Source organism: Barbus barbus, assembly GCF_936440315.1.
Source record: "Barbus barbus genome assembly, chromosome: 13".
In the NCBI taxonomy this organism is placed as follows: Eukaryota; Metazoa; Chordata; class Actinopteri; order Cypriniformes; family Cyprinidae; genus Barbus; species Barbus barbus.
In genome coordinates, this window is record NC_136741.1 from 12,002,723 (window position 1) to 12,025,000 (window position 22,278).

Below are 22,278 nucleotides of genomic sequence, written 5' to 3' on the forward strand. Positions count from 1 at the left end.
AATTCAAGATAAGGGGGCAGAAAATGTATATATTTATATAAATTCATATAGTTAATCAATATCACACGAAGAGTGCCGTTTTTTCTTTAAAAATCAGCATGGTTACAAATGTGATCTTGATTTTATTCAACAGTTCAATAAACAATAAGTTAATATCAAGAGACTTATGTTTTAGCCACCATATTTCCTGTTTTTGTGCTATTTCGACAACAAAAAAATATTCCAAACACAGCCATCTCTGATGTTTTGCATCTCTGAGCAACATGATGTTTTGTTCCTGAATGAATGAATCAATTGTTTAAATGATTTGGTTCAATCGCAATGGCTCACTTATTAACAGTGACTTGATGCCACCTACTGCTGATTTTAATTTCACATTTACAGTGTCTTTTGATTTTTTAAATAATTTCAAATATCAGTATTCAACATTTGTTTAAAATATCAAAACATTATTTATGCATTTGTAAAGGTAGGTTAAAGCATTCCATGTCCCTTTTAGCTGCATGTGTAAATACATCTAAATGCCACTTCATATGCATCTTCTGTAAAGATTAATTTTATTGATACTGATTAAATTTGTTTAGTAACAGCCTAAATGTATTATTATAATTGACTGATTAAATGTAAGAATTTGACTCAAAAGATGATGCACACTTTTAGAGAAAATTTTTTTTAAGGTAAAAATGCCCATAAAAGGTAAAAATCAATTTAAACTTATTTGAAAAGATTCATTTCTATCACTGCTGTGAACTGACCACACAGAATATGAAGAATATAAAAAACTTTAGGAGCCAGCTGTCCACGGCAGTCCTTAAGATACCAGCACAATAACACACTCAGCAAAATATCATCTAAATATCTTTATCGATAATATTTTTTTGTTAGTATTGCACACCCCTAGTACTGACACAAAGTGATTTGCAACGGTCGCTTTGTCACTTCCAGTGTAGACAGCCTCGGGCTGTTGGTTTATTTCTGTTGGGTTTTTTTGTAGTTTTTTTTGGCTAGTAGAATTTATGAATGGCCGGTAACTTAAAAATTTAGTAGCCAAATTGGCTGGTGATAGTAACAGTGATGTTGGACAGACAGCGCACAATAACATTGTGGGACATATTACAACACCAGTACAACAATACTAATGTCATGACAGCCTCTCAAGAGCAGAGGGTGAGAGAGAGTATTATGTCTTGGGGGAAGAAGCTCTTGTCTGGATATCTTGGCCTGAATGTTCTTTTCTATTCAACATCGCTTGCAAAAATGTCAGTGAAATTCAAGGAGTCTCTGACACTGTTGATAGCCTTGTAGATGTATTAATGTATTGTATGTATTGTCTTGGATTGTTGGGACAGAGGTTCCAGTAATTTTTCGTCTGTCTTTACTGTCTGCTAAAGGGATTGGAAATTGGTGGTTAGCTTTAGAGTTCCTATGCCAGGCAGTAATTCAGCTGTTGGTGCCCCTGTAGAAGGTGGTGAGGATGGGGGAGATACAGTATTATGAAGGTGATGTTAAGTCTCCAGGGACAATCCTCTGTGAGTACCACATTGAATTATCTTTCACTATGTATTGCATCTGAACAAAATTCAGTCAAAATGCCCATCCTGGCAAGTTTTCACATAAATGTCTTAAAGGAAAATCTCACCCAACAATCAAGTACCAAAACTTTGACTCACTTTGTTCTGTTAAACGTAAAAGAAGATATTGGTCTGGGGGATGCAGGTGCTCAACATGATTGTGCTGGAGGTTTTGCAGTCATTCGAAATCCACTGTGGTTTGTCTGTTATATAGTCCATATATTCTGTTACATAGTCCTGTTTACACTGAAAGGGCCAGATTGTCCAGCTTTTCAGTCAGCTTTTGAGGAATGATTGCGTTCTGTGTTGAGCTGAAATCAATGAACATAATTTTTAAATAGGTGTCCTTGTTTTCCAGGTAAGAAAAACAGGCCAAGGGCATGTTTTATATACTATATGGTGTTGAATATGGAGGGAAACTTAATGTGGTCTTTGAAAATACTTCATAAGTATGTGTGTAAGTGCCATGGGACAATAGTCATTAGGGCAGGACATTATTTTCTTCTTACGCACATGTGATGGTCATCACCTTGAAGAATACAGGAATGTTGAAGATTTCTCTGGGGACATTTGTGAGTTGGACTGAACTGTCCCTGAGCATCTGACATGTGGTTCATGAAACATTCATACAGTGGGGGAAAAAAATATTTGATCCCCTGCTGATTTTGTACATTTGCCCACTGACAAAGAAATGATCAGTCTATAATTGTAATGGTAGGTTTATTTGAACAGTGAGAGACATAATAACAACAAAAAAATCCAGAAAAATGCATTTCAAAAAAGTTACAAATTGATTTGCATTTTAATGAGCCAAATAAGTATTTGACCCCTTCGCAAAACATGACTTAGTACTTGGTGGCAAAACCCTTGATGGCAATCACAGAGGTCAGACGTTTCTTGTAGTTGACCACCAGGTTTGCACACATCTCAGGAGGGATTTTGTCCCACTCCTCTTTGCAGATCCTCTCCAAGTCATTAAGGTTTCGAGGCTGACGTTTGGCAACTCAAACCTTCAGCTCCCTCCACAGATTTTAAATGGGATTAAGGTCTGGAGACTGGCTAGGCAACTCCAGGACCTTAATGTGCTTCTTCTTGAGCCACTGCTTTGTTGCCTTGGCCACGTGTTTTGGGTCATTGTCATGCTGGAATACCCATCCATGACCCATTTTCAATGCCCTGGTTGGCTTCAATGCCCTGGCCCTGACGGTACATGGCCCCGTCCATCATCCCTTTGATGCGGTGCAGTTGTCCTGTCCCCTTAGCAGAAAAGCACCCCCAAGGCATAATGTTTCCACCTCCATGTTTGAAGGTGGAGATGGTGTTCTTGTAGTGTTACCAATTCTTTTCTTGGTGATTATGGTCCCAGCTGCTTTGAGATCATTGACAAGATCCTCCCGTGTAGTTCTGGGTTGATTCCTCACCGTTCTCAGGATCATTTAAACTCCACGAGGTGAGATCTTTCATGAACCCCCAGACCGAGGGAGACTGACAGTTATTTTGTGTTTCTTCCATTTGCGAATAATTGCACCAACTGTTGTCACCTTCTCACCAAGCTGCTTGACGATTGTCTTGTAGCCCATTCCAGCCTTGTGTAGGTCTACAATCTTGCCCCTGACATCCTTGGACAGCTCTTTGGTCTTGGGCATGGTGGAGAGTTTGGAATCTGATTGATTGATTGCTTCTGTGGACAGGTGTCTTTTATACAGGTAACAAACTGAGATTAGAACTTTTTTGAGATGGGTTTTTCTGGATTTTTTTGTTGTTCTGTCTCTCACTGTTCAAATAAACCTACCATTAAAATTGTAGACTGATCATTTCTTAGTCAGTGGGCAAACGTACAAAATCAGTAGGGGATCAAATAATGTTTTTCACCACTGTGTGCTGCCAATCTTGAAATTGGTAAATGTGGCGGCTGTATTCAATCATCATTTGAATATAAACAAAATTGACGATTTAGAAGCCTTGCCCCTAGACCTTATAACATGGAGAAATGTAATCTGGCCAAAAAGAGGAAGTAATCTCATGAAAGAGAAATCTTACTCCAAAAACACCTGTTAACCTTGTAATTGCAAACACTTACATTAATTTATATGTATATTAAATAATGGTAAATTTAACAAAACATTTGCAAACAATACAAACGCTATATAGCCTATTTAGCTCCCCTCACTCCATAACAAATCCTTTCATTTAACTGTATTCAGAACAGAACAAGAATGAAAAATAAGTAGCTATAAAATTGTATATTAAACTGTAACATCAAACACAACTTAGGCTATAAAGTAATTTATTATAAACAACATCAAACATCAAGCTAAAATGAATTTATTTAAAGGTGCCAAAGAATGGAAAACTGTATTTACTAGGGCTGGGTAAAAAATATAGATTCTCCGATTTTAATCGATCTTTAGTTTAACGCAACGATATAGATTCGGGAAATCATGTGCAATTTTTTTACAAACTCTATCCCTCTCACATATGTATTTACCTCTCCCCACACACATGATATTGACACTGATCACAGAACCTTTGCGCAGTATCTTGGTTGAGGAACCACATCATTTCACTGTCTTGCTGGATAACACACTCACACACAAACAAACATGCATACATATATATATGTTAGTGATATCTAAGTAATAATGTGCCTGTGTACAGTTCAAAACACATAAGCATGCTGAACTGTTGTTTACACATGCACACAAACGACGCAAACATTCAAGTTGTCAACGTTTTAAGTGTTCGTAAAGACCAAAGATGTTTTGTTTTTTTTTACTTACCAACACAGCAAACAACTTCTTAGCGGTTTGCAAACAATTAGACTTATCTTCTTGTCGATGCTTCTTCCTGTTTCAAAATAATAAGTATGTGACGTATTTGGACACAGGCGTGGCTTGTGACGTCATGTGGATGTTTTTGGATGTCCACCGCAGGCTGCAGCGAGACGCTCCTCGCGTCTTTGGCCACAAATGCAATGAATGGCATTTAAGTAATATAAGCACTAGGTAACAATGTTATACAGTATATATTAGGAATTTCATGGTGCAACTTTCTGAGCGAGAGCGCCCTCCGGCTTCGAGTATGAATGAACACACACTGCATGTAATGAGCGATGATGGATGATGGCGAATGATTTATAGATCCTGAGCACCACTGACAAGCATCTGATCTTGTAAAATGTGTGGTAAGTACTGCCGCTCCATAGAATAAACAGAGTACATGCGATCACGAATCTTGAAAGTAAAACGATCGTGCATTTGAATGTTTCAATGCCCAGGCTCCCTGATGCCTGCATTTTATTTACAGTATAATTACCCAGCGTTATAACTGCGCGAGAAAGTATTGAAATATATATTTTCCCAGTGTTTCCTTCCTGTGAGCTACTGAAATGAGCCGCACTGTGAAACAGCCAATCAGAGCAGAGCTCAACATTGAGCCGCATTCTGAAACAGCCAATCAGAGCAGAGCTAAAGAGTATTTCGTCATCTGTATAAGTCTGTAAGTATGTAATGGTAATGTCTATATGTAAATTGTTTCTGCACTGTCTGGAGCACGCTCTCAAGAATTTCACTCACCAATGTCCTGTGGTGATGTGACAATAAAAGTGATTTGATTTGTATTATTCATGACCCTTCCACATGAGCCAATAATAGACCGTTTCCTTCTGGGGAGAAATCCTAGGGTGGTAAATGGACATGTAAAACTGTTTCTGGAGAATTTGTGCCCTTACCTAAGCCACATACCTTCTATGTAGATATCAGAGAACAATTTAAAATATTATATCAATGCATTCTATGGCACCTTTAAAGCAAACCTGAAACCTTTTGCTCCAGATGTATAAATCTTTTCGCCATGAAACATGTGGTTGCTAAACTATTATTCTTTATATAAACAAGGCTTTGTACTTGAATCGTGTTCCAATATCCACATAAAACACTGATTTTACAGTGGACCTTTTAAATTGAGCAGTGTAACTTTTCTGTTTGGTTGACTGCATTTTAGATTGATGATAAATGGCTCAAATGTCAGCAATGCTAGAACTGATATATTGTGTGTGTGAGACAGATGCCTGCACGATCAGTTGTGTTTTATAAAATAAAGATATAAAGAAAAATAGAATGCGTTTTCACAAAAAAAAGTGTAGCCTATGCTTGTCACAGAGTTTTTTTTCTGTTAATTATTTAGGAGAAATATATTTCATGCAGTCTTATTTATTTTATTACTTTTATATACTTGATTTCTGTTTTTCTCCATTCACAGAAGCGCTGCAGGTGTGTATGATGTGACAAAAAAAGACTTCAATCTTACTGGTTAATGATCGATTAATGAGCTTCGTTATTGGTCAGGAAAATAATCTAAATGAACAGAATGCTGTCATTATACAATTCTCCACCAGATTTACTATGCTGCACACAAGCTCAGGCTAACTCAAATATTTGCGCACACAAGCTGAGCTGAGACTTGATGTAAGATTTGATTCAGTAAAAGATGTTGTGGAAAATGAACAGCATGTTAAGAATAATTCACAAAACAGTCTGATGTGAAATGTGAAGAACAAATAAACTTAATCTTTCAGTTGCTCAGGTATGTTATTAAAAATAAACTTTAGCCATGCATTTATAAAGCTCAGATCTTTAGAAAGGCTCTGCACAGTTTTTGGAGGTGCAATTTCTTTACATCCGCTGACAGAACAACATTAGAGTTTGACGGACTTACTCAACATCTTTATTCAACAGCTGTATCGCTGATGGACAGACATGAGTTGTTCGGAACACACCTCTTTGATTACATACGACATCATAATTCTCCAGATTTCAAATCTGAGTATTTCAGAGGGGTAGAAAAGAATATTTAATGTTAGTCAGCTCTGAGAGTAAGTAGAGTAACCTATATAAAGATCAAGGACATTTTGATTCTCCATTTTATGACCCCTTTAAATCTGAGCTTGTTTCTTCTGGCCTGTAGTAATCAGCTTTGCAACAGGTTTGGTCTGTTTGAGAAGTGTACATTTCCTGTATACAGCAATTACCATAGCAATGATGTGGTCTAAAAAAATCCAAACTGGGGTAGCTGCGTTACCCCTGTATGCATTGATGATACTTGTGTAAAGGTCCAACATGTTCTCCCCTCTGGTAATGTAGTTTAACATGTTTATTGAAGTTCCTAGCAAAAATAAAAATATCATGGGCTTTTTCAGTTTGCAGCTCAATAGTGATTATAATAAAGAGTAATTCAAAATGGCAGTCTACAATCTCAACTGATTTGAATGTGTTTCTGTTATAACCCACATGTTCTTATACTGTTGTTGTTTTATCCAGTTTTGTTTAACCAGTTGTTTAGATGTGTCTTCCTGTGTTGACTCTCTTACCCTGTACTGACTCTTTACTGGTGTTGATTTATGACATGTCATCACTCTTGTATTGTTGTAGTTGACATTAAATACTTTTTATATTTATGGTAATTCTAATTATTACAGAATTAATATATGGCATTATATTAACTGAGCGACTACTACATGGAATGTTTTTTACTTCATTCGCCACACCGCAGGACCTTTTTAAGAAGAGCTAGTGAGAGCAAAATAGTAATTAAAACAGTCTACCTGTAGTGGCTCTTGATTAGCTTCATTAACTCATGTTGATCTGTAGTGACTATTGTTTACCTAACTGGCCCATGTTGATCTATACTGACTTTAGATGACCTGCATTGGCTCATGATGACCTGCTATGACTTTGTTTACATACAATAACTTTTATTTACCTGTTTTTTGTCATGTTTAGGAGCTGGTTGTTGCTCTTAGTCACCTAGTCGTACAGTATGAGAGTAATTTCTGTACTGTGGCTCTGCAGTTCATGGAGGAAGAGAAAAACTATGCTGTACACTCTCCTGCAAATTCCACAGGTAATTATTTAATAACTTTCATTTCTTAATGATTTATAGTTTAAACAACAGCAATAAATGAAGTGTAATTTCTGAATAGAGTACTAACATGCTGCTTACAATTATGTATACTGCGCATGTACTATCTATCTATTTATAGATATATTCCCCAGCCATGGTCCTTTGTATACCTGATGTTTCAGCTGCCTTGATTTGTTTGTGTGTGTGCGTGTAGAGACAGGAAATGTTACCCCGGGTAGGGACAGTCCTGCCATCCCTCGTTTACGATCAGTGAACTCCTATACAAACCTAAGAGCTGCCACCACTGCTCGAACCATCAATAAGAGTCTTCAGAACCTCAATCTCAATGAGGAGGGTGAGTCAAACTCGACTCTACATCACTAAGCCTGAAATCTCTGGTACAAAATTTTCTGTTTTAATTTTTTTATATATTTCAAGTTCACAAGATCAATGTGATTGCCATAAAATCATGCTGCTTAACTGCGGGTCATATTGTACTTTTAATAGGTCCTCTTTATAAGTAAAAAATTAAATTCCTTATATTGCGATAAAAGATTTTGTCCATATCACCCACCCCTATTCCTAACAGTGCTTATTTTTGTTATATGTGTTATAGGTGGTCTGGCAGCATTCTCTCCAGGGAACCTGAGCACCAGCAGCAGTGCCAGCAGTACTTTGGGCAGCCCTGATAATGATGAATACCTCCTCTCCTTTGAAACCATTGACAAGATGAGGAGAGTCAGCTCATACTCTTCCTTGAATTCTCTCATTGGTAAGACTCCCTGTTTCAGCAAAAGTCATAGACAAGACCTTCATAAGCTTCCTTTGAAAACGTCTCTCTGAATAGACCAAATGCTTCTTTAAAGCTGCAGTCTGTAAGTTTTGCCTCTTTGTTGCCATCTCTGTTTGAAACCTGCAATTGCAGTTATTTGAGGAATTATATTCATTGTGTGGGTTGTGCAGTGCAGTGCAGATGAATCAAACATGTTTTTTTTTTTTTTTTGTGAACAATTATTTTATTGGCAGTCAGTTCAGGATAGCACAAAACATAACACACCAATTCCAATCTAGACTGCAGTCATACCCCCCACCCACCAGCCCACTAGGCAGACCCACACTGTGCTGAGGAAAATACAAAACATTGCAGTGGAGAAAAGTACAAAGTGTAACACTTAATCACAAGAGAAAAAATAAATAAATCATACATCAAAAAGAAGAAACAAAAGATTTAACAATGTCAAAAGTGGCACTCCAGGTCTTCAAAGTTTTTGTTTTTGCTCCATGAATACGAGCTGTAGATAGTTCCATAGAAACAATGTCCAGCAAAGATAAGCCCCATACACGTCTGGTCACTGAATGGGGAGGAATCCAGCGACTGACTAACATTTTCTTTGCAGCAGTAAGAGCAGCTAAAAGTAACTTTCTCTGTTGCGGCGACAGAGCCAATTCAGAAAAATCTTTTAAGAAGAAAAGATCTGGAGTCAAAACCACATCATTTTCTAATAGGAATGATATGTCATGAGCAAGCTGAGACCAGAAATGAGAAAGTGCAGAGCATTCCAAAAAAAAATTAAATGTACAGAGTGCCCCCTGCGGACATAAATTGCAATTTGAGGAAGGTGACACTTGACAGGTGACACGTGCATATAGAAGGGGACAAATAGAGTCTATGTAGTAATTTCCTATGGATCATCTGATGATTTGGGTTTTTTGAGGATGATGTGATTGTCTCAGATGAATCTAATGTTTTGATGTGTGGCTGTCAGTCACCGCACTGGTGTGTATATTCACTGTACTTCTGAATACTAGATTCTACATCTTGGAAGTATGACCCAAATATGAATTTTTACCGGATATTGTCATCTGAACGAGTAAGTAACAAGTCTGACACTTTTGTTCTGACCAACTAAGGAAAAAAGCATTACATCATATCACATCAAACCGTGCAAATTATTATTACTGTTATACTTTGTTCTCAATTTGTTAATGTTAACAACATCAGCATTGCGTGACTACGTGTATTTAGTGTGTAGTTGCATATAGATTTCAATTTCTGTACAGTCTAATCTCTAAGTATCATACCATTCGAATTTTGTATAAAGAAATTCTTTTAACCCAAAAGGCAAATCATTCTTCCTTAGAACTGGTTCTCTTTAAAATACAAATCTTGTGCAATCCGATGTAGGCTATCTGAGATGCACATTTAAAACTGGAATATAATCTAATTTCAGTCATGTGTTTCATAAACACACAATCCTTTCTGGATTACAGTCCGCCGTCAAATTGAAATGCAATATAGTCTACGAGCCGGGACAACTTCTTTGTTAACGGATGTGACGTAATGATGCAGCGGCATGCTTGAATTTCCCGAAAATTCCTACCAGTACCACTCAGATTAGAAAATTATTATAAATTTGCCAATGTGAAGGAGATAGTTTTGAACACTGGCTGGTTATGTACTTGCTCAAAAATTTATTTTGGATCTTTTTTTTTTTTTTTGGAGAATCTTTGGAGTTCTGATTTTTGGTTGGTACAGTCAAAGACTATAGAATACCCAAGACATCTCACTCGTATAGTTTTGAATGGGGAAAAATGCAGTGCTCAATATGAACAAAGGTTATTATAGTTTTGAATTTTTAAATTTGTTTTATTTTAATATCGTTTTCAAATTTGCTAAGAGATTCAGTTTAGCTTTTATTAGTTTCATTAATATTTTTGTTAGTTTTAGTTTAGTTTTTATTTTGTGAACACATTTTTTAGTTTTTATATAGTTTAGTTTCCATTTTAGTTTCAGTTTTAATGAAAGTTTAGCAGAATCAACAGATCACTTCCAGAGCGAAATCTACACAAGTTGCGCTTAATGTCATATCTAATGGTGTGCTGAGATATTTAATATGAAAATAAACATAGCCTAATTTGGTTATATGTCTTTTTTTCTTATTTAATCATAATAATGATATTGTAACTATCGTGTCTTGCGCACTTTTCCGTGAACATCCGTGCATAAATCATAATGGAACTAATGAAATTCAATAATAACGGCAATCATAGGCCTATTTATAGGCTCACATTGGAATGTTATTTTATTTATTTATGAAGAATTATAAGCGTGTGTATGATGTGATTTAGCCTATGCATATTTATTTGTTCTTAAGTTTGGCAGTGATCACAAGATGCTATAGGACAAGTTTTGTATTGTTTACAGAAAGGTGCATTCTCATCTTTTTTTTCTGTAATTATCATGTTGCGTGTCTGTTTTTCTTCAAAGCACCAACTTGCCTAATGTTGGTTTGATTGCTTGTGTTAGATGAGAAAATAAATAAGTAGTAGTACTTATTCAAGCAGCATAGTAAATGTCAAGACCGTGAGCTTGTGCTTACGTTTTATTCTATGCTACATAGTACTACACCATATTTTTGTATATTTTAACAGGTGTGCATTATTATTTATATCACTGAATCATATTATTTTACCATAAAATAAGGTGGTTTACTTTGCATCGGAGCATTAAAAGTGGTTGCTTGTTCAATACAGATTTATACCTACAGTATACTCAATGTCTGTATTGTCACATAACTTAATATTTGTCACGCATACAAATTTTTTAATTTACATTTAGTAATTCCACTAATAAAATGACATGCATTTCAACATGTCATGCACATTCTATAATTGTTTTCTGTCCTTTTTTAACAGAACAGAATAACTACTCCTGCACGTGGAAAAAAGATATCTGTATATGAACTAAGAAATCATTTGTTATTAATTCCCTCCATTTTAATTCAAACATGAGCATCTTGTATTATTTTGCCCCAATTATTTAACTAAAATAAGAAACAAATAAAATGTGGCCATGATTTTGGCTAAAACAGTGGAATTAAATAAAGGAATGGATTATAGGGGTCGTCGGATGCCCATTTTCCACAAGTTGATATGATTCTTTAGGGTCTTAATGAAAAGTCTTTATGAAAAACATACTTTGGTTAAAATTTCTCAATGGTACTGTAAAAACACCTTCTTTAACCTGTAAAAATCAGCTCTGTTTTCATCAAGCCGTTTTTAGTCCATGCTGCTTTAAATGCAAATGAACTCTGCCAGCCCCGCCCCTCTCTTCCGAGTTGTAACGAGCAGCACTGTTTACTATAGCCGCGAAATTGGCTAACTAGCACTTTATTAGGAAAGGCGATTTGCAAAGATTCATAAATAACAGAACAGTTATACTCACTTCTGTAGATGAAGCTGGATCATAAATGATTTGCACGAACATAGACGCATTAAGCAGATCAGGGATCGGCGCATTCACTTCAAAGCGAAAGTAACATTAATCCTCTGTGTCTTTAGCGGCTCAGATGTTGGGAATAAATGATGACTGCTTTATTCATTATTACGTCCAACAAAAACAAAACACCTCAATCTCTAAATCAGAGACATTCTTGTCTTCCCCTGCACCAGAATCGACACAATGGTGGACGGATGACAGCTCACTCAGGGCGGGTCTAAGGTAACATGACCTTGTCAATCAACTATCGTGGGAGCGGCCTGTACAGAACTACATCATTCTGCCAGGGCTCTCAGAACAGCCTGATTTGAGAAAAGGGATTTTAAAATAGGGATTTAAAAAACATGTTTTATCATTTTAGGATGGATGTGTACACACACTTCCAATACATTTATGTTCAAACAACTTGAAAAGTGAATTTTGCATCCGATGACTCCTTTAATAAAATATTGTGTCATTGGCGTACTGACTGTGAGATTGATGCTCTAGTGATGTATATTTTATATATTATAGTGTAAGGAGGCTGTTCAAATTCTGATTCTGCATCGTAAGAAATTACGTATTTTGGCTTCAAATTAGATTTTGTGTTGATTTTACACTGACACAGATCTCTATATGAAAACCTGCTGGAATAAGTTTAACTGTCCTTGACTATGCCTATGTTGAAAATGTGTACGCCCCCCTTCATGGAGTCCTGCACATGACATGCAGAAAAAAGTATATAACTCACAATCATTAAACATTTATTTTAGTTTAAACATGGGGATGTTAGAAAGCTAGGCTGTTATAATAATCGAAAATATAATATAATAATCACTTTTTGAAACTATTTGAAAAAATAGGCATGTTGGAGGCTTATATCGCAAAGTAAAAGAGAGGATACTGCACTGCTGCCACTCATGTGTTGTTGGTTTTGTGCGGCTACTGTACATTGCACTGAGAAATGTGCGCACATGAGTGGGAACTGATGCAGAGAAGTCTGATGATGTTCTGTACAAATGAATTTATGCATGTGTATTTCCTGCTTCTTTCAACATTTATAGTGCATCCAGTAAAGCGAAATCAACCCACAATGTATATGATTGCCATGACAACCTCACACCAATACACACACACACCCGCCCACAACCTAGTCCCCGACACATTTTAAGACAAACTTACGCCACTGCACTGAAGCTTTTTTTTGTGTGTGTGTTTTTTTTAAATCCCATTTGGTGCTTGGCCAGTGTTAATTTTAGGCCCTGGACACACCACTTTTGATAACACTCTTCATCTATATTTTATTAATCTCACTATAATTTTGACCTGATGGCTGATTTTAACAGGTCAACATGAGCTGCACATACTGCAGGCCCATAATAGATATGCAACCATTATTTCTGACACACTTTCCATGTGACATTAACCCATATTTAAAGCAAACTGTCAGAGCGCTGTTTTGATGCCTGCTTTACAGTATAATATGTTTACATCCATAATTATTGAGAACATTTCCCCCCGGTCATCAAAAAATAGTCATCATATGCTCATCCTGATGTCATTCCAAAACTGTGTGATTTTCTTCATCCAATAAACATAAAATATGATGTTTTGCAGAGTGCCCAGGCTTTTCTTTTCCATAAACAAAAGTAGACCGTGATCAGGGCAGTCCATACGACTATATTACATACAGTATATACAAGCAAAAAAAAGGTTTTTGGACAAGAGACGTCATTATGTTTCCTCTTTTGTTTGCGATCAGTTCATTTTAAACTGGTAAACTTCTGGAAAATGTTAAGTCCAAGGATCTAGTAAGCAAATGTATTCCAGCAGTTAGTTCAAAACAGTACTAATGCAGAGAAAACCCGGCTGATTACATCAGAGATGGTGGAGAAAATAGTCTCACGTCCAGATTTCAGTAAATTATTCATTTCAGCATGTATTTGGCTTCAAAGCACAACTTCTCTCATATTCAGTGATTGTTTCAGAGCAGCCCAAAGCTGTTTCTCATTGCACTGTGTGAAATAGAGACTGGACAGTGGCTCAAAACACCCAACTGCTGCATGAGCATATCATAAGCAAACTACAACTCTTGGTTAGACAAAGCAAACCAGTGTAACGCTCGTAAAGTTTTGAGGGATGACTATTACAATCAAGGATCAAAGATGATTACAGTGAGTCATAGATTAGGAACACACCTCACTGTATTTTTGTAGTTGTCAGAATTCAGGGGGGAGGTTGTTACTGGGTACGTTATGTCAAAAGGGAAGCCCTACAAACATTTAAAAATATGTTCTAAAACGTATGATATCTCCGTGTAACAACTAGACCAAAATTCATGGCTATATATTCAAACATACTGCATTTAGATGTGCCACACTAGATTTGCCGGTTGTCATTGGTGTGAATCTGACAGTTCATCAGTGTCATTCATTTTTATATGATATTATAAAATAGCAGCTTGTGCATTTAGCAAAAGTTCTTTTCTTTTTTTACAAGTAAGAGAAAAACATAGGTTTACGTACAGAGGTTTGGTATGGTAATAATCCTTTTGTTCTCTTTTGGTTAATTGCTGTTGCATATTTTGTCAGAGTTCCTCTGAATAAAATTGTTTTCTCTGTTAATTCATGGAAAATGAACAGCCTGAGGATGAATAAATGATGGCTTAATTTACATTTTTATGTGAACTGATACAGTTTTTACATGTACTGAACCTGTGAGAATTTAGAAGGAAGGCTAAGAATCAGACATACAGAAATGCTTGTTCTTTAATCTTGTTTTTTTATGGCCTCTGCAGGCAGAGCTGATAAATGGTTAAATTAAGAGACTAGAAACCTCAAAATCCCACTGCAGCAGAATGTTTCTCAATTTATTTTAGTCCTATTTCAACATATATACTCTAAATTGTGCTAATTTAGTTTCATCAATCAAACCTGCTGTTCTTTTTTTTAGTCCTCTCTCACACTCGTTGACACCTCACCTGATTTATATTTTGCTTTCAGTTTCACATCCTTCATATTGTTACTTCTGTCATTGTACGGTAAGACTGAGGCTTTGTTGCAAAACCCAGTGAGCTGCCAACTGCATACATAGACAGCTGCCTTCTGTGTCAGCATCCTAACTGAAATGGGACCTCATAAATGAATTATTATTGTTTATATAGGCAGCAGTTCTGTGCATCATACAAATAGATCTACTCACATCAATGAATAGTTTTCACATGATGTCACACCCTTATAGGAACGCCCACCTGAAGGGCAAAATGAAGCTTTGCTCCACTGACCGACAGTTATTTTTACGCGGTTTGCATTAATGTTGTAAAACACAGATATTAAAAGGCGAAATTCAGTAAACACCTTATTTTTTATGTATATTTTGTACAGGCAAGTAGATGAAGCCAGAATATAAATGCAATGTGCAAAGTTTCACGTTAAATGGTTTCACATAGAAAACCATTAGAAGGAAATACTGAACCATTAAGCAGATTGCGTTCATATTCCGGCCTCATCTGCTTGCCTATGCAAACTATGCATCATTCATGAATATTACTGTTTTAAATATATTAAGGCACTTTAAGTGTTTTTACAACGTTTTGTTGCACTGTTTTATGATTGAAATATTGCCGCGGGTGTTTAATATGGATTGCAATGGCCAAAAACTTTGCATTTTGTTCACATACCTTTGTTTTATTCTTTTGAGAGGTGATCTAAATATATGCGGCTGTGAAACAGATGGAAAATTGACAGGCTTGTCCTGCAGTTCTATGGATGTTTTGCCCTCCAGGTCTTCGAGCCGGTCACATGACTGAAAGCTATGAATTGTATGAGAGGCTCGTGAATGGATAGTGCATTTGTGACACAATAGCTACACATGCCTTATCAGCATTAAACTCAATTTATCAACATTTTCACAAATTTCTGCTTCTAAAAGCATTTCGATCTGCACATTCAGGCTGTTTTCATCTCTTCATCTTTAAATCCATTTCACTTCTCTCGGTCTCATTCAGTCATTTCACTTCTCTCGGTCTCATTCAGTCATTTCACTTCTCTCGGTCTCATTCAGTCGTGACATTTTTTTCTCAACTTATTTTTCTGTCTTTTGTGGCTGTTGTCATTTTGTTTGCTGCTGTCGTTTTTAGTTTTCTTCATATTCTCTTTTTTAATTTGTCATCCCCTCACACCTTGTTAGTCCTTGTCTTGTGTTTCCCCTCCTCCCGTGCCCATATTTGGCCTTCCTGTTCCTGTCCTCGTTTGTCTTCATTAGTTTAATTAGTCCCTAGCCCTGTGTTTGATTAGTCCACACCTGTTCCTTATTTCCCTGTGTTTATAAGCCCTGTGTTTCCTAGCCCCTGTGTCCGGTCTTATCGTCATTGATGTTCGTCTCTCCCCAAGCTCCTCGTCAGTGTGTGTGTGTCTTCAATAAAAAGGATTATTGGAACTTCCACGTCTCCGCACCTCCTTGTATCCCGAGAGGGAACGTGACAGAAGACCGGACCAAACAGAAGTAAGCGGCGCTTTTCCATCCCCGCCTTTTTTTTCCGTTTTTGAAAGTTTTTTGTTTGCCCCTTTTTCCCCGCTCCCTCCACGGCGATGGAGTTCACTGCCCGTCTCGGCGCCCTCGTTTTGCGGGACCTCCCCTTCGTGGAGTACACAGAGGAGTTCTGCGGGCTGGCCAGGAAGGCGGAGCTGCACGACGCCGTCATCCTCCAGCTCTTCCGGCTCGGGGCCTGTCACCACCGCCCCATGAACCTCCCAGACACCACGGGATTAACCTGGAGAGGAGGGATTTGCCGGTGTCTGGGAGATGTCCGGGCCCGAGCCAGTGTCAGCCCGTCCTCGTCAGCGGCTCTCCCGAGCCCGCCGTGAACTCGCGCTTCCAGAGCGCCCTCCAGTGCCGGCTCCTCGCAAGTGCCCTCCAGTGCCGGCTCCACGCACGTGCCCTCCCGTGCCGGCTCCAAGCACGTGCCCTCCTGAGTTCCCGCTGGTTCCGTCCAGGCCTCCTGAGTTCCCGCTGGTTCCGTCCAGCCCTCCTGAGTTCCCGCTGGTTCCGTCCAGCCCTCCTGAGTTCCCGCTGGTTCCGTCCAGCCCTCCTGAGTTCCCGCTGGTTCCGTCCAGCCCTCCTGTGTTCCCACTGGTTCCGTCCAGCCCCGCGCTGCAAGAGCGCCCCCAAGTGTCCGCGCTGCAAGAGCGCCCCCAAGTGTCCGCGCTTCCCGAGCGCCCCCAAGTGTCCGCGCTTCCCGAGCGCCCCCAAGTGCTGGCTCCAAGCACGTGCCATCCCGTGCCGGCTCCACGCACGTGCCCTCCCGTGCCGGCTCCACGCACGTGCCCTCCTGAGTTCCCGCTGGTTCCGTCCAGCCCCGCGCTGCAAGAGCGCCCGACAGAGTCCGCGCTGCAAGAGCGCCCGACAGAGTCCGCGCTGCAAGAGCGCCCGACAGAGTCCGCGCTGCAAGAGCGCCCGACAGAGTCCGCGCTGCAAGAGCGCCCGACAGAGTCCGCGCTGCAAGAGCGCCCAACAGAGCCCGCTCCTCTGTGGCTACCAGGGGGGAGCTTCCCCAAGAAAATTTTGGGGGGGGGGGTAAGAGGGTCACAGCCTGTGTGGCCGGGCCAAGGGCCAAGGCCACAGAACCCCTCGGGCCCAAAAAAAATAGGCCGTGGCCTCCCGAGTCCCCTGACCCGCCCTGGCCTCCCGAGTCCCCTGACCCGCCCTGGCCTCCCGAGTCCCCTGACCCGCCCTGGCCTCCCGAGTCTCCAGATCCGCCATGGCCTCCCGAGTCTCCTGACCCGCCATGGCCTCCCGAGTCCCCTGACCCGCCATGGCCCCTGGAACGGGCACCGCCCTGGAGGCCTCCAGAGCGCCCACCCCCCCCTCCCCATTGGATGGTGTTAGGCGTGAGGACACGCCTTCCGGAGGGGGGCGTAATGTCAGTCCTTGTCTTGTGTTTCCCCTCCTCCCGTGCCCATATTTGGCCTTCCTGTTCCTGTCCTCGTTTGTCTTCATTAGTTTAATTAGTCCCTAGCCCTGTGTTTGATTAGTCCACACCTGTTCCTTATTTCCCTGTGTTTATAAGCCCTGTGTTTCCTAGCCCCTGTGTCCGGTCTTATCGTCATTGATGTTCGTCTCTCCCCAAGCTCCTCGTCTCAGTGTGTGTGTCTTCAATAAAAAGGATTATTGGAACTTCCACGTCTCCGCACCTCCTTGTATCCTGAGAGGGAACGTGACACACCTCTGAGTAACATCAGTGCAGAATCTACACCAGCACCTTACAAAACCTCTTCATTTCATCTTTCTCCTCTAACCTCCTGTCAGCCCATTCTTTCCTTATATCCTCCTCCTTATCCCCTCTTCGGTTTTATATAATCTGTGACTAATTCATTTAAAGTAATGAAGCTGTTTGTACAGTCCTTATTTAACCTCCAGGAGTAGCTGTGCTTTGCATGCAGAAATCAGTAGCCAGGCAATGGAGGAAACTAAGTGCTAACACAGCAGAGTCCAGAGTTCAAAGCACCTTTAGTTACCACGGTTACTGATGGATTCGTGGTGTCTTTTATAGCAGGTGTTTGTTTAAACTGAAGTTGCAGAGTATTTGACAACAATGTATAAAAGGTCAAATATTTTGGCTAGGGGTGCCATCTGAATATTAATGTAGTATACTTCACTACACAGTACAGAATATATCAGAGAATTAAAAAAAAAAAATCAAGTGCTGGAATGTTATAGAACTATAAGGAATATAAATATTTCAAGTTACGTTGTGTTTTTGTATTATTATAGACTTTTGTGCAATAAAGGTTAAACAGAAGTTTACATTTCTCTTATATATCTGGCATGGAAAACTGCATCAAATCTCTACAAAAAGATGTATTAATTTTATTGATTTATTTTGTGGCTGGTAATACAGTTAGGGCTTGTGTTTTGTTTTTGTTTTTTATCTGGACACATTACAGACAGATACACTGTGATTATATACAAAGGTGGCATTACTGTAAAAGTCGAGGAATAACCGACAAAAGCAAGTATAGAACATAAGAACACAAGTACCAGACAAGTTAACTAACTAACAAACAAAGATAAAAATAAAAAAAAAGCCAGAGAGAGAACAAGAAAGAGAGGGGAGGGGGTTAGAAGAGAGAGAGGATAAAAAAGTGAGAGAATAAATAAGTAAATAAATAAAATAGTATTTGTATTTAAAATGGAATTTGTCATATTATGATATTAACAATAATAATGATAAAATTAATGGCATTTATATAAATATAAAAATTATAAGAGCAATGGTTTATATACTGTATATGCAAATTCCTTTTTTGAGCAACAACAGATTAAAGAAATGTTTATATATATATATATATATATATATATATATGTGTATATATATGTATGTGTATATATATATATATATATATATATATATATATATATATATATATTAGGGCCGGGACTCGATTAAAAAAAAATAATCTAATTAATAAGAGGCTTTGTAATTAATTAATCGAAATTAATCGCATTTTAATCACATATAAATATTTGACCTGAGAACAGTGAGAAGTAAGTTTTTTCATATGGATTTTTAAATTTCCCATCCACAGGGCCAACCAAAGCGGTCTCATCAGCTTCTTTGTCCATGTTCACTGTGGTTTGTTTTTGTCTGAACGCTAGTTGGTGCTCCAGTATAATCGGTCCGCCGAAACTCATCCAGTGAGAAACGTTCCACGGTGCAAAAATAAGTGCGATTAAAATGCGTTAAAAAAATTTAACGCGTTATTTTTGTGTAATTCATTAATCTAAATTAACGCGTTAAAGTCCCGGCCCTTATATATATATATATATATATATATATATATATATATATATATATATATATATATATATATATATATACACATACACACACAAACAGACACACTGCTGTTCACAAGTTTGGGATCAGTATGATTTTTTATGTTTTTAATGGAGTCTTTTATGCTCATCGAGGCTGTATTTATTTGATCGAAAAATACAGAAAAAACAGTAATATTGTGAAATATTATTGAAATTTCTAATATTGGTTTCCCATTTTAATATACTTTAGAATATAATTTCATTCTGAGACACAGCACTGAATTTTCATCAGCTATTGCTCCAGTCTTCAGTGTCACATAATCCTTCAGAAATATGCTGATTTATTATCAGTGTTGTAACTGTTGTGCTCTTTTTTTCTTTTCTTTTTTTTATTGGTACCTGTGATACTTTTTTCTTTGATTCTTTGATTAATAAAAAGTTCAAAAGAACAGCATTTATTCAAAATAGAAATCTTTTCTAACAATCTTTACTATCACTTTTTATCCATTTTATACATCCTTGCTGAATAAAAGTATTAATTTCTTTAAAGGGGTCATATGATGCGATTTCAAGTTTTTCTTTCTCTTTGGAGTGTTACAAGCTGATTGTGCATAGATAAGATCCCTGAAGTTGCAAAGACTAAAGTCTCAAAACCAAAGAGATATTCTTTATCAAAGTTAAGACTCTGCCATGTCCTCCTAAAATGGCTGCTTCAAACACACTCCGGTTTGTGTCTTAATCGCGGTTTATGTGTGTGTGTGTGTGTGTGAGAGAGAGACAGGGTCACATCTAGGGATGGGTATCGTTAAGGTTTTAACGGTATTACTACTCTTATCGATACTGCTTATCGATCCGGTACTTAAACGGTATTCTTATCGGTACTTTTTGTTTTACTTTGTTTCTTTGTTCATATTCTTACAGTATCTTATCTTATGTATATAAAACACTAAAAATGCCTGCTCTTCATCAATTTGTAAATGCACCAGTGTGCAGGTGTTTTTAGTGTTTTATATACATAAGATAAGATACAGTAACAACATGAACAAAGAAACAAAGTAAAACAAACTGACAAATACAATAAAACAAACACACAAACAAAATGAAATAAACAGTGCTTTCATTTTTCCATGAAGGTCTACTAATATTAATGTTCAGGTAAGTAATAGTTACAAAAGTAATCAAATGTAAATGAGCACTGCATAGTTTTCAGTGTATGTACTGATAGATTTATGTTTATTAAAGCTATAACGTTGTTCAGATTAAGAGCTGTGGGTGATTTTCTCTTTGCATTTTGTTCTTTGATTAACATTGATGGCTCAAGCTCCAGTCTGACACTTTAAGACAATATACTGACACGCATCGGATTTTCTCCCAACTGTTCTCGTCCACTTAAAACATAAAAGTGAAGACTCTCATAACCGGCCATTTTGACACATTGGCCCGGTTTCACAGACAGGGCTTAAACTAAACCAGGATTAGGCCATAGTTCAATTAGGACATTTAAGTAATTTTTATAAACGTACTTGGCAAAAAACATTACTGGTGTCTATCTTGAGACAAAACAAAGGCACTGTTATATTTTAAGATCAGTCAGAGCAAGTTTATTTCAGTTGAAACAGCTCAGACTTAGATTTTAGTCTAGGACTAGGTTTAAGCCTTCTCTGTGAAACCGGGGGATTGTGTGTGTATTTTTTTGGCATATTTTTGTGTGTTATTTCGACGCGCCCGAAGCTCAAAGTGTGCTTGTCCGTTTTGGAGCACGCCGCCGCGCAGGCACACGCGCGCACACACATTTCAGCCTGAACAGCGTTACTTGTTCAGATTGTACTCTCAACGTTTTACTATCAAATATGTCCTGCAATGTAGCAACAGTAAAGACGGCATTTTATAACAATCACTGATTGAGCTGATTCAGATAAGTTTTGGTTCGGAGGAACGAATCCGCGCCGCTATGAAGGGAAGGGAGAAATGCGGCTATAATCCTTGGAAGCCAAAATCGAAAAAAAATAAAAAATACTTAGCTTAATATAACAGCCACAGGCCTAAAGTGTGAGCAGATGTTTGAATAGTTGGTTTTCTCTTCTATCATAATTAAACAGGACTTTCATGTTGCGTGTGCTGAAGCTCATCCGCGTGAGCGCGATCTGGCTTCTGAATTGCGCATAACAAAAATGCATCATAGACAAATGTTTGAATATTATTGCACATAAAAACAGCTGGCGACATTATTTATATATATATATATATATATATAGAGAGAGAGAGAGAGAGAGAGAGCAACAATAAATGTATGTGTGTTTTCTTAATTTCTCCAATACCGACAGAAGTACCGATAACGTCAGAGTTTATCAATACTCCGGTCTTTCATAATTTAGCCCCGAGACCGATTTAATACCGAGTTTCGGTACCCATCCCTAGTCACATCACAGCGGAGTGTACAGCCCGTCAGAAATGGTCTTAATCACGGCTTGTTTGCAAACACATACAAGCTTCATCACTGTGTCTATCACGCGTGAACTGATGGTAATACTAAGGACATTATTAACTGTCTTTAATTTTGAAACTGAAGCTCGCGATCGTGGAAAGGGGCGTTACATTTCCGACTCAGCTTGTGGTGTTCGGCCAATCGCAATGCACTGTGCCAGTTTGCCAATCAGAGCAGACCGTGCTTGTCGGAAGGAAGGACTTTGTAGAAAATGAAGCATTTGAGCGAGGCGGGGCATAGACGAC

At 38.2% G+C, this 22,278-nt stretch overlaps 1 protein-coding gene across 2 annotated transcripts in view; it reads left to right on the forward strand.

Moving 5' to 3' along the window:
* Window positions 1-22,278, forward strand: part of LOC306878679 (regulatory-associated protein of mTOR-like) — a 273,686-nt gene that overhangs the window by 205,910 nt on the left and 45,498 nt on the right. For both annotated transcript variants that reach the window (XM_079431159.1, XM_079431160.1), the window contains exons 19-21: window positions 7,352-7,472; window positions 7,687-7,827; window positions 8,089-8,244. In XM_079431159.1, the coding sequence (XP_079287285.1) occupies window positions 7,352-7,472; window positions 7,687-7,827; window positions 8,089-8,244 (418 nt within the window). The remainder of the gene's footprint in view (window positions 1-7,351; window positions 7,473-7,686; window positions 7,828-8,088; window positions 8,245-22,278) is intronic.